The sequence below is a fragment of the Abrus precatorius genome, unplaced genomic scaffold (assembly GCF_003935025.1).
Source record: "Abrus precatorius isolate BTA unplaced genomic scaffold, Abrus_2018 Scaffold6, whole genome shotgun sequence".
Lineage (NCBI taxonomy): Eukaryota > Viridiplantae > Streptophyta > Magnoliopsida > Fabales > Fabaceae > Abrus > Abrus precatorius.
Window position 1 is genome coordinate 20,475,582 of NW_020874406.1, and position 12,877 is coordinate 20,488,458.

General features: G+C 31.1%; 1 protein-coding gene across 2 annotated transcripts; it reads left to right on the top strand.

Annotated features, from left to right (window-relative positions):
* Positions 1–920: 920 nt before the first annotated feature.
* Positions 921–9,719, top strand: LOC113868720 (inorganic pyrophosphatase TTM2). 2 transcript variants are annotated; one of them, XM_027504559.1, is made up of 13 exons: positions 921–1,163; positions 2,360–2,713; positions 3,530–3,644; positions 4,023–4,218; positions 4,307–4,420; positions 4,550–4,723; positions 5,899–6,093; positions 6,613–6,735; positions 6,803–6,924; positions 7,468–7,591; positions 7,720–7,873; positions 7,928–7,992; positions 9,071–9,719. In XM_027504559.1, exons 2-13 carry the CDS (start codon positions 2,377–2,379, stop codon positions 9,287–9,289), a joined length of 1,938 nt encoding a protein of 645 aa, XP_027360360.1. In that variant the 5' UTR covers positions 921–1,163; positions 2,360–2,376; the 3' UTR covers positions 9,290–9,719. The 2 variants fall into 2 exon arrangements, with proteins under 2 accessions (XP_027360360.1, XP_027360359.1); XM_027504558.1 differs by having other exon boundaries at positions 7,720–7,992.
* The last annotated feature ends 3,158 nt before the right edge of the window (positions 9,720–12,877 follow it).

The window sequence follows — 12,877 nt, forward strand, 5'->3', positions numbered from 1 at the left end:
CGTTCAAACACATAAATTTTATTTTACACTTGTTTTATTGTAATATAATATTTTTCACCAAACAAGTAAATACCAGCTTATTGAAAGTTAATTTTTAATATATATATATATATACTTTAATTTTCACGCTTAACTTTTTAAACAATTTACATATACATAAAATAATCTTACCATTTTTTAATCATTTAACTCTTTTTAACTAATTATACAACTAATTTTATTAAATATAATTTTACTCTATATTTTAATAATCATGTGTCAACTTTTGTCTCATGCAATTTATCTATATAAATTTTGTACGATAAATAAATTAAGAAAATACATCTAGTGCTATATATGATTTTTCAAGAAAAATAATCTAATTTCTAATAACACTGGTTGAATAAAATTACAAAAAGTGAAAAATTACTCGTATCATGATTGAATAATGAAATGACACATTACCAATTATCAATCTTTTATAATTACTTAAAAAAATAATTATTAAGAAATATATTTAAAAATATTAGTATATTTTTAACAAAACTTTATTTTTAATTCATTAAATAATACCTCTAAATCATACAGTACAGATTGCAAGCATGACTATTTCAAATGCTCGGGCATCCAAAATAAATAAATAAATAATCTAAAATTGACAAACAAGATAGTGGGAAACAAATTTGGCTAAATCCATATTTCGAATTGGATGGAGTACCATCCACTCCCTTCACTTGGCAATGTTAATATAAATGTGTGAAAGTTCGCAAGCGATACCGAAACTTCACCTGTGAATTGTTGACTGAGAAAGGAAAGCGAAACCCCATTTGAATATTATTAATGTGATATGATAATATACCATAAATTTTATTTCTTTTATTCTGTTTCTATTTTTCTCTATTGTTTTGAAGAGGTTCTTTCTCTCTATATTGGATTTTTTTTTGTTCTGTCTAGAGCGTTTCCTGATTCTCTAGAATTCCCACATCCCAAAATATCCCGAAAAATCACATTCCTTTGATTTCGGGGAAAAGGGTTGCAACAAGAAAGAAATAATATTAATTAATATTAACAAATATTTATATATACTCATATTGCAGAACCGACCTTGAGATTATGGCTTCTCTTCCGGGTTGTGATTGTTTTTATTGCTGAACTCACTGTAACTGCTCGTTGAGGGACCCTCGGTGAGTGTTCTGATCACCGCAAGTGTGCACATTGGATCAATTTTGATGCGCATTTGCTTCTGGGTATTCTTGTTTGTGTGTCAAAGTTTGGAAATTTCGTCGTTGATTTTGGATCCGGGGTGCTTGTGGGAACACAGTTTTTAAAGGCCTTTTGTCGGTTTTGCTTTTGTGGAATGTTTGTTTCTGAGTTGTGTTTTTTCTGTTTTTCATTTTAATATCACTCTCTCTTAATTTTGTTATCTGGGTGATCCCTTTCACGCTCTTAAAAGTTTAGTTCAGGGTTTTGTTTTTTAGTTTTTGAGGAACAATTTCAGTTTTAGGTGGATACATAAATAGTGTTGTGTGTGATGTTGGAAGCGTGATAATAGTGATACCAGAAAGCTATCCGCTCACAATCACATAAAAAAAAAATAATTTATGTACGTGTGTGCATTAGTGTCTACTGTTTCTGTGACAAGTTCTAAACATGAAATTTAAATTTCACCCTCTGAGCCCATAAGATCTTCCATTAAAAACAAGATATTTTCTGGTTGAATTTAGCTCCTTTAAAGTGAGAGTTACACTCTAGAGAGAGAATGTGTGTGGAATTATAACTGTTCATTTCAATCAACAGTTAAAACTGCACTTTTCTTTCTAAAGTGCACCCTCTCCTCCCTTCTTCAGAGGAGCCAACTCCTTTGTGTTTGGCTGCACAACTGAGATTTCTTGGTTAGCTCTAATGTGAGTTAACCAGCAAGGGCTTCAATGATTCTGTATTGGGGATATTTGTCAACACAACTTATTAGTGCTTTTAATTCCAAGTTTTTACATATGCAGTTTCTTACAAACTTGATGTTCTGCCTAGGGTATAACTAGTTTATAGGTTGTACATAATGAAACAAAAGTATAATTTCTTTAATTATTCATTACATAGATAACTTCTACCTCTTTAGTCTTTACAGTAGGATGGCTTAAATGAGAACTGCAGATGTGTTTAAATTTATGTGTACTGAAAAAAAGATAGTAAGAATACTAAGGCTACTTTCTTGATTTATGTCAGAAAAACTAACACTGTTTAAGAAGCTATAATCCTATGTTGTATGTTTGTGCCCATACAAACAAATGACTGTGGGTCTTACATGGGTGTTAGGCCATGTTCATTTATTTGCTTATGTATTATTTGACAGTGATTTTCTTTTTTTACCCCTCTTGAACAGAAATCGGGAGTTGTTCAATGGCAAAAGATAATTCTGATTCCGATTCCCACAATAGACGTCTTGGTCTTTTAAAAGATCAAGTTAACTTGGTTAAAAGGAGAGACTCTAATCGCTATGAGATTGCTCCAATCCTTGACCAACTATCGTTTGAGAAGGGTTTTTTTATAGTAATTCGTGCATGCCAATTGTTAGCCCAAAAGAATGATGGAATAATATTGGTAGGGGTGGCCGGACCTTCAGGGGCAGGGAAGACTGTATTTACTGAAAAGATACTCAACTTCATACCCAGCGTTGCAGTCATTTCAATGGATAATTACAATGATGCTAGTCGAATTGTTGATGGAAACTTTGATGGTAAATCATCATCTGGCCTTTTTTTAGCAATGCTTTTATCATTCTTTCTATGGTGCATTATCAGGATGTCGGCTGCATGGCATGATTAAACACAATTCTCCTGAGGGCAGGGCAGGGTGGCATAGCTCATCTCTGCTGTGCTTCTCCCTAATAAACATTTTAGTTATGGAATAAAATGATTTTGGATGGCCTCTGAATAATGATATGTATATTTTGTGATATATGCTTATGGACCTCTGACTCGGCTGTATGGTGATACTGGCACAATTTAAATCATGTCATATTCTACTGAGATGTTAATTCCACTTATACAATGGTAAGGCGCTGAGTAAAAGAGATCCCTATGCTAAGTAGGTGCTGAGAATGTTAAGGATGGAATTTTTTCTTACAAAAGACTCAATGGTGGATAACTGAAAATCAAATTAAAATAAATTACCGAATTCTTGCAGTAGCTCCCAATAAGCAGAAAATGAAGTGTTATTAAGATGGCATAATGCATGTTATTGAGTTCAGACCAAATATGAAAATTTGATTTTTTGTCTTTTTACCCTTCATCCTGTTTTCTGCCTCAGTGAGGTATGTGTACCTGGAGATTTCTTAAGGCTTCATTTGAAATCCAATTATTTGTGCAATTTCATTTGGTGGAGGTGAGCTAATATGCATGCCTAAAATTGTACTTCTCATGTGTAGAGATGCACAAAATTAAACGTTTGGGGTATCAGATTTATACTTTGGTTATGATGAAATTTAAACATAGGCTAACAGTTTTAAGTAAGAACATCAATCTCTTGTCAACTCTGATATCCCTTTGTACAGATCCACGCTTAACAGACTATGACACATTGCTCCAGAATCTACATGATTTGAAGGAAGGAAAGCCGGTTGAGGTTCCTATATATGATTTCAAGTCCAGTTCACGTACAGGATACAGGTTATGTTTTATGCCATCTTGAGTAACTGTGAAATTGGCATATTTTGAAGAGTTGGCGAATTATTGTCTCAGGGCAGTGATTAGGGAAGAATATTTTGAAGAAAATAAAAGAGATAAAATCAGTAAAATATGTATATTTGGGTAATAATTTGCAATCAGCAGCTATAGGTGTAGGGATGGAGCCGCATACAGGTGTGTCATATTGTTGGCTTTCAATTTCTGTTTGATCTTCTGATCTCAGCAATTACAATGTAAACTTGTAAATCTAAACTTTGAAACTAAATCAATTAAAAGTTAGTTCAATTTATTTAGAATACTCTGTTACTTTATTTGGTTAGTATGCGTTCAATTTCATATTATAAATATCCCTGCTTACAGGACAGTAGAATCCCCAAGTTCTCGTATAGTGATTATAGAAGGCATCTATGCCTTGAGTGAGAAGTTGCGACCTTTACTGGACCTTCGAGTCTCTGTCACGGGAGGAGTTCACCTTGACCTTGTAAAACGAGTTATACGTGACATACAGCGTGCTGGTCAAGAACCTGAAGAAATTATTCATCAAATATCTGAGACGGTTGATACTTTTATAGTTCCCTTCATGTTTGTATACAGATTTGGAAAATAACTGTTTCAAGTGTTAAAGAAAGTTTAAACTTTTTCAGGTGTATCCAATGTATAAGGCCTTTATTGAGCCAGATCTCCAGACAGCACATATAAAAATCATCAACAAATTTAATCCATTTACTGGATTCCAGAGCCCTACTTACATTCTAAAGGTTAGTGTCAACATAACTCATTATTTTGACTACACTTGTGTAAATGTCAAATGACAGTTCTGCTGTTCTGATGCTTATATGCGATAATGTCTTCATAAAAATATGTAATCCATTGTATAACTGTTCTAGTCAGCAAGGAATGTCACAGCGGATCAAATTAAAGCTGTTCTCTCTGAGGATTTTAAGGAAACAACAGAGCAAACTTATGACATATATCTTCTACCACCTGGTGAAGATCCAGAAACTTGCCAATCATATTTACGGATGCGAAATAAGGATGGGAAATATAGTCTCATGTTTGAGGTTTGCTGCCTTGCTATATGTTATATTTTGTAGTGACTTGGTTTTCTATTCAATATGTGATATTAGATTTACTTATAAGGACATAGTCCAATCAAAATATGGGATAAAGATAAATAGGACGTTGAATAATTGATTGAGAATTGATATGGATATGCTGTGTTTAGATAGAAATCATAACTGCATAACATGTATTAGGTCAAGTACTAGTGTAGTACAACTAATACAAGTCCAACCTAGTAAGATATGATGGGGTTGTGGGTCCTAATGATTCAAGTGATAAGCTTGCAGGAATGGATCAGTTATTGGATCCAAGTGATATGCCCAAAGTGTGGAGGGTATATGTGAGAAGATAGAGTGCAGGGGCAGAAGTGGAATTGGGCACACATGTTTGAAGTTAGGATGGATGAGAGGGAGAGGTAGTAGTGGGGAGGGTAGAAGTTTGTTTTTCTGTTAGAGAACAGAATTCTTTGCATTGGAACTTCTGTAGGAGCTGTCAACTCTGGAGTGATTGTATTCACCGTTTTCTTGTGTGATTCAATAATATTCCATATTTTTCCTCTGGTTTCCATCAATTGGTCCTACTTTCTGTTTATAGTCACAATGCTACCCAGGCCAGCAGATAGAATGTTAGGTAATCCCTGTTAGTAATTAGTTAAAATAGATTAGTTAGTTAGGAGATATGGTTTGAATACGGCACGTTGCCTATAAATAAGATGAGAGATTAAGAGTGGTATATCTTGCCATTTGTGAAAGGATTAGAGCCTTTGGAGTTTAGGCATTGGGAGAGAATAGTGTCTCTCGAAAACCCCAAGTGGTAAGAATGACAGTTGTTTGGAATTAGGCTATGAAGCTTGAACATTTTCAATTCTTCTGTTTCTCCAATTTTGGTATTATTATGCTACAAGTTCGTCGTAGAAATACTTTTATGGACTTTTAATGGAAGATTGGTTTTTCATTTTAGTTTAGAATTTTAAAGGCTCTTAGTATGTTGGTTAGTGACTTCCTTTTTCTTTTATTTTGGACCATGATAATAGATATTTCACTGGTTTGATATGCTATTAAGATCTCATATCTTTTTCATTCTACTTATTATTTCTATTTTTACGATTCTCCATAGATTCATGGAGAATGTACCTTTTAGAGTGTTAACTAATTGATCTCATGACACATTTTAGGAATGGGTGACAGACAATCCATTCGTCATATCACCAAGAATTACTTTTGAGGTCAGTGTGCGCCTTCTGGGTGGACTAATGGCCTTGGGATACACAATAGCTACTATCCTTAAGAGAAACAGCCATGTCCTTTCTGATGATAGGATTTGTGTTAAACTAGATTGGCTTGAGCAACTTAATCGACATTATGTTCAGGTAATGCTAGATTAAGCATAAAATACTTACTATCTTACTACTGTCAACTGCATGTAAGGAATTCTCCGTTTTTGTTGAAATTTCTTTGGTATTTCAGCTTTCTTGTTTACACATGCATTTCTATTCATCCATCACATGTTTTGATTGCAGTATTGCACACGTCAAACTAGCTTGATTTTTGGAACTTATGGGAGTCCGTCAATCTCTGCTTGTTTATTTTTTTTCATTTTTGTACATATATCAATCTATTTCTCAATGATAAATACTTTTAAGGCACATTTTTATAACAAAATTGTAAAATAAAGCAAAGCTGTTTGGTTTCAAACTTCAAATAAAATTGCTCGATGTTGACTTAGATTGCTTCTGGTAAAAGTTTTGTTTTTCATTTAAGAACAACGGGTTAAATATTTTGTACTATTATATTTCTATTGGTTTTCTATTTGTGATTTTTTGGTTGATCTTGATAGTAAACATTGCTATTTCACCGATTTGTTTGGACTTTGGTACTTCTTGAGACAGGTACAAGGAAGAGATCGCTTAGTTGTACAATATATAGGGCAGCAGCTGGGCCTAGAAGGTTCCTACATTCCTCGTACCTACATTGAGCAAATTCAACTTGAAAAGCTTGTGAATGAGGTTATGGTATGACCATATGACAGCTTACTATCTGCTAATATGTATTCCTATATTCTGTCTAATGGTTCCACAGGCCCTACCAGATGATTTGAAGACCAAGCTCAGCTTAGATGAGGATTTGGTGTCAAGCCCCAAAGAAGCACTTTCTAGAGCCTCTGCTGACAGAGTTGCCATGAGAAATAAACATCTGAGGAGGTAAACATTTTCCATCTAAATAAATCAGGAGAAGCCACTTAAAAGACTTTGCTCTAATAGGTTTTACTAAAAATTGATTTTTGATAAAATTTATCAATAACGATTAATCCAAAGCCAACCCTACCTATTGGGACAAGGCTTGGTTGATGTCATTGCAAAATATCATAACAACCCATGTGGATAGATCAGCTCAAAGGAAACTTAAACTGGGGAAATTAATCAGTGCTATATTGAGAGAGAAAATCAATACTAGTTAACCAACATGGATGATTTTAGTGATGTCTGAGATGATTTTTAGCGAGTTAAGGGTAGTTACATCATTTGACCGAGATTTAATGGCTTTATTCTACGTTTGGATGCTTGTTGCAATGTTGAGAAAGGTTTTAGTAGATTTTGCAAACAGAGGGAACATGTGTGGAATGTGTGTGAGATCATCTTATTCTAGGAAGGGCAAGAATAGGTTTCTGAAGAAAACTTTTGTGTACTTCTTGGAAAACTGCTTTGCAGTTACCTAATGATGTGACTATTTTGTATTTTCAACAGTGGAATGTCACAGTCATATACCAATCATAGGGACAAAAATCTAGCCAAGGTTACTGGATATGTTGCCAACAATCATGGTTTTGGTGATAGGAATTCAGATTCCACCACAATGGCAGTAAATCAGGTAAAATGAGTTGATTGCAGTAGTTTTTAATTCCTGTAAAGATATTGCATTCAAATCATCACTTCTGTATTGGTCCATTCCTTTATTGACCTTTTACCTTTTGTCTTCATTTACCTAAAATTTGGTAGGGAGCCATCAGTCAGTTATCAGACCAAATTTCTGCTCTCAATGATAGAATGGATGAGTTTACAAATCGTATTGAAGAGCTGAACTCCAAGTTAATCATCAAGAAAAATTCTCCAAGCCAACAAAATATGTCACTTCAAGCTGAGGCTTGCAATGGTTCTGCTCCCACCTCTTACTTCATCACTAGTTTGGGTAATGGTTCCCTAACAGGATCTAAAATGGCAAATTCCACATCATCATCACAGTTAGCTAAAGATTCTCCTTTAATGGATGAGGTATCTTTTCCGAGTCTTATATGTCACTTTCAGAGTATTTTAAGGTCCAATGTTTTTTACACTTGAGTTGAATCTTTGAGAAATGCATTTTTTTTTTTCAGATGGAAATATGAGATGGTTTCCGATATAACTATTGAATTTAGAGAGAGAGAGAGAGAGAGAGAAAGAGAGAGAGAAAGAGAGACATAGGATGGACATCCTTGAGTAACATTGGTTTCTTATACGGTATATCCACATATAAAGACTGAGTGAGTACTTTTCCTAGGCTAAGAATAAATGTGTGCTACATCCTAAATACTAATTTCTATGAACAATAATTGCATTTAAGTTAACATATGAAGCATGTGTATATTCTAACAATAACAAAACGTGTTCAATTTATCTCATCTAGTTAAATTCATAATTTGGTTGTTCCATGCTTATCTTAATGTTTGAAACTTATAAAAGACGAAGAGTGACAAAAAGAAAATGTGAAAACTTTTATTTGAACCTTCACAGGGGCAAGGTGATGAGTAATGAAAGTCATGGTTTACAAAAAACTTAAAAATTTATGAATATTTCCCACGTTTCTTGTAGTTGTGTAAATTTGTGGTATGTTACTTGACATTCTTTTCATGGAGTTATTATATGCTGTTTGTGATCTAGCTCTAGGGCATTGATTTGACCTGAGTTACAATAGTGAAGCTATCAGAATTTTCTCTTTCTTGCCATAGAGCTTTCCTATATATGACTAAATTAGTAAATGGAGAAACACAACACCAACCATTAAATGTTTTTATCACCATGCAATGTACAACAGGTTTTATAAATTATCCACTATTTGTTTTGAATAAGTTGTTGAGATACAAGTTCTTTTCTGTTGGATGTGCCTCAGTTTTCTGGTTTTTGTTGAATAGAATTCGTTCTTTGCTTTTGATGATGTTAAAAGAAAAAATTTCAGGGCTGTTAGCATAAAGCCAGTGAAATGATGTAAATGTATGTACAATTGTACACAATGTGAATCAACAAGGTGCATAATGACTATGAATGAATGCTTCATTAGTTCTTATTAATATACTTGACTACTCTGTGTCATCAGCTATCAGGCATTGCACGTGGTCAGCGTCAGATCATGCATCAATTGGACAATCTCAATAATCTTCTGAGGGGAAACTTGGGGGAGAAGTCTCACCAAACAAGAAACAATAGGAAAACCATAGAAACAACATCAGATTCCACGGGAGCTCGTGCTATGGTGGTAGTGGCTGTGGGATGTTTGGGGATCTTCTTGATGAAGGGTTTGTTGAACCGAAAGTGATTCCTCTTGGTGTAGTCAGTGGTTTTACATTCAACATATTTTTGTTCACTCTGACAACCTTAAAGGTGTTGAGGCATTGACAGCTAAAAGAAAGATTCAGGAGGCAGTTTTTTAGGGTCATTTGAGGGAAGGTGAGAGGGTTTATGCCCACTTGAAATTTTTTTAACTTGGTGGGCTTACTTTGTTATCACAATTTTATGGCATTTTCAACCTTAAATCCACAACAAAGTAGAGTAGAGTCTTTGTTTTTGAATCTTTATCAGGTGCTATACCATATGCGTTTCTTTCCTCATTTTAATTTAAATAAGTTGATAATATAGAGTTGAGTTTTGAGGCCAATTTAGCAACATCTATGACAACTAATTGAGGGGAAGAAAATGCAAGACTGTATCACGATGTTACAACTTATATGCAAATTGATTCAAATGTAACCAATCAGTTACTGGGTAAATGAATGTCCTCTCTATTTCACTAGCATTGTTTATATATCTTTTGCTCTCATTTCGTAGCTTCATGTGATTTATATCAAGAATTTATTTCCAATAATTTTGCTCTCTTTTCTACTATGACGCAATCTTTCATAATCAAAATAGAATATCTGCTGTAAATTAGGATTCAGGATCATTTTTATTTTTTTTGGCTCTAGCAACAACAGTAGTGTATCATAACGTTAACATAAAAAATGTTTAGGTTCAAGTTATATATTTTATTCAACAGATTAATTTATAGTTTGTATTTTTTTTTTACTCTAATTCTACGTTTGCTGCAATTTTACTATCAGACATTTCAAAAGGAAAATTAAATTTAGTCTTGTTATGTAGTATAGCCTGGACAAAAACAAATCAAACATTCATGATATGGTTTCTATGGTGATTTTAATTTTAATTTTGATCAGTTTTATAATTTTAATTTTGAAATGCATTAGATACTCTTTAAGAAATTCAATTTTAGAAGAGATTTATACATCACTTTCAGAATTTGATTTTTTGAAATTGTTTAATAATAAATTCAATTACAATTTTGGAAGTGAATTATAAATTATTTTTAAAATTTAATTTTATAATATATGCAACACTCTTTCAAAATTAAATTTTTGAAGTTAATTTTAAATATGATGTGAAAAATAATAGTGTGAATAATAAAAAAGGAATGCAAAAAGTAACCTCTTTATAGTCTGGCAAAGTTTCAAGATTATTCATTTGGGGAAATCTAAGTCCTATATAGCACCATTTTTTTTATATTTCAGAATTTTAGTTTCAAAATGTATTAAATACTTGTTAGAAAATAATTTTTTAAAGTAAATTATCAATTACTTTTAAAATATAATATTTTGAAAGGTATAAAATCAATGTTAGAAACTAAATATTAGAAGTATCACTTCTCGAACTTAACTTTTAAAAATTGTTTAATATATTCTACATTAAAATTTATTTTCTCAACTGCTCTTTTTTATGTTGGCAACCCCATTGAAATAATTTAGTTATACTAATGCTTATAATATCAACAAAAGAAAATGTTTTTTTTTTTAATTACAGAACATTTTAAATATTGAACTATGCTTACAGTAATATGCCATATTTTTTTTATAATGTTTAATTTTTTAATAGAGAATGAATTATCTATGTATGTGGATAATAATGAAATAGTGTTATAATTGATATTTTTATTTATTTTTGACAAATTTATTGCAAGTTAACAAAAATATTTATTTGAGTAGATTATTAGACACTCAATATGACACTTTCTCATTTTGGCTGAAACATAAAGTAAACATGATTGTTTAGACTAGAATATACTAACAGGTGCTTTTATACAAAGCAAACATATACTGAATTTGACCATTTTCATTTTCATCTACATTAAACACATTGATGGATATGTATGCATCCATTAAATCACATTCGTTTTCATTTATGTAACGTACCTACAAATAATTCGATCAAGAATGAAGAAAGTTTTAAGGTCAAAACAGAATGAAGAAAGTATATGGAAGATGCTTTCAATTTTTGGTTGGGGGTTGTTGTTGGGAAACAAAAGATTTAGCAAATTGTGCGTTCAAAGGTTTGGTATGGTTGGAAATAAGGATGTTCGAATTCAAGTAGAGACGAGTTTAACAAAATTTAAATGAATTTAATTTTTAATTAAGTTTTTTTATTCTTTAACAATTTTTCATTTTAATTTAATTTTTTAAATTGTTTAAATGAGTTTTTACACACACAAAAATTGTTAAATGGTTTTTCTGTGTTCTTTTATTTAGTCTCTTTAAATATTATGAGATTTTTTATATAGTTTAACCAAAATTATAAGCTTCTCATTTAATTTATATAAATATCGTAAGTTTTTCATTTTATCTTCTTAAAATGATAAATTAAATGAAAAATTAAGATATTTAGAGGGATCAATTGAAAAATAACAGAAGATTATTTTATAATTGAAGATATTTTATTAGAGACTTATTTAAAATAATAAAAAAATGAAATACTAAACTTGAAAAACAAAATTTTTTAAAGATTCAAAACTTAATTAACCTTAAACTTATCTATCTATTTGCCATTAAATTTTTATTCTTATAAAAACATGTGGATATATATGTAAAACTTTACAACACATAAGATATAGATAAGAAAAAAAAACGTTAAATTGATATTCTAAATATAAAAGTGTTACCAATTTGATTTTTAAATATTTAAACTACCAAATTAGTTTGTGACAAATTTAAATTAGTATTACGTTAGTCTTTCAAAAACTTTGTCATCAAATTAGTTATTTAAGTATTTAATTTATCATCTAATTAATCCTTTAAAGTTTTAAAATGTCACCATATTAGTCCTTAAGAAGTAGTGAAAAAACAAAGTTTAACTTAATAATGAGTTAAATCTTTGGAAAAAAAAAATTTGACCAAGTGGTTTGAAAAACTCTAGTTTGAGGAAAAAGCTTTGAAAGATTATTATGATAATGATTAAAATTCTTAAAAGAATTAATTTGATAGCTCAAATCTTTAGAGAACTTACTTTGGTAGTACTTTCATTTTTATATATTGAAAAAAAATTTCTAATATAAATAACTTCGACGCAATTTCGTTCAAAACAAATATCTTTGAACTACTCTTAATATAAACTAGTGAGTTTCTCTTACATTGCACATATTTTATTAAATTAAATTATTTTAAATAAAAAATAAAAAATATATGAAATGATTATGTTAAATTTAATAAATTTAAGAAAGAATAAATAATTTCAATATTAATGCATATAATATAGGACTAAATTAAAGAATTGTTTAAAAAAAGAAATAAATTATAAAAAATTTAAGTTCTAATTAAAAGAAACTTGAATGCTCAATATACAATAAGCCACATGACATAATTAAAACTCCTAAAAATACTCTGATTCAAGAACTCATGTTTAACATATAATGGCATATAGATAGGACTTGTATTGGCTCCAAGAACTTTCATTTTCGAAGTCAGCAGTTTTCTTTAGATGTAAAAGGAAATCAACTTCTTCTCCCTTCAATTGTTCATTTAATAATTGCTAGCTTAGATTTGACACAACAACTTGCCATAACTGCAATACATAAATTTGGTGG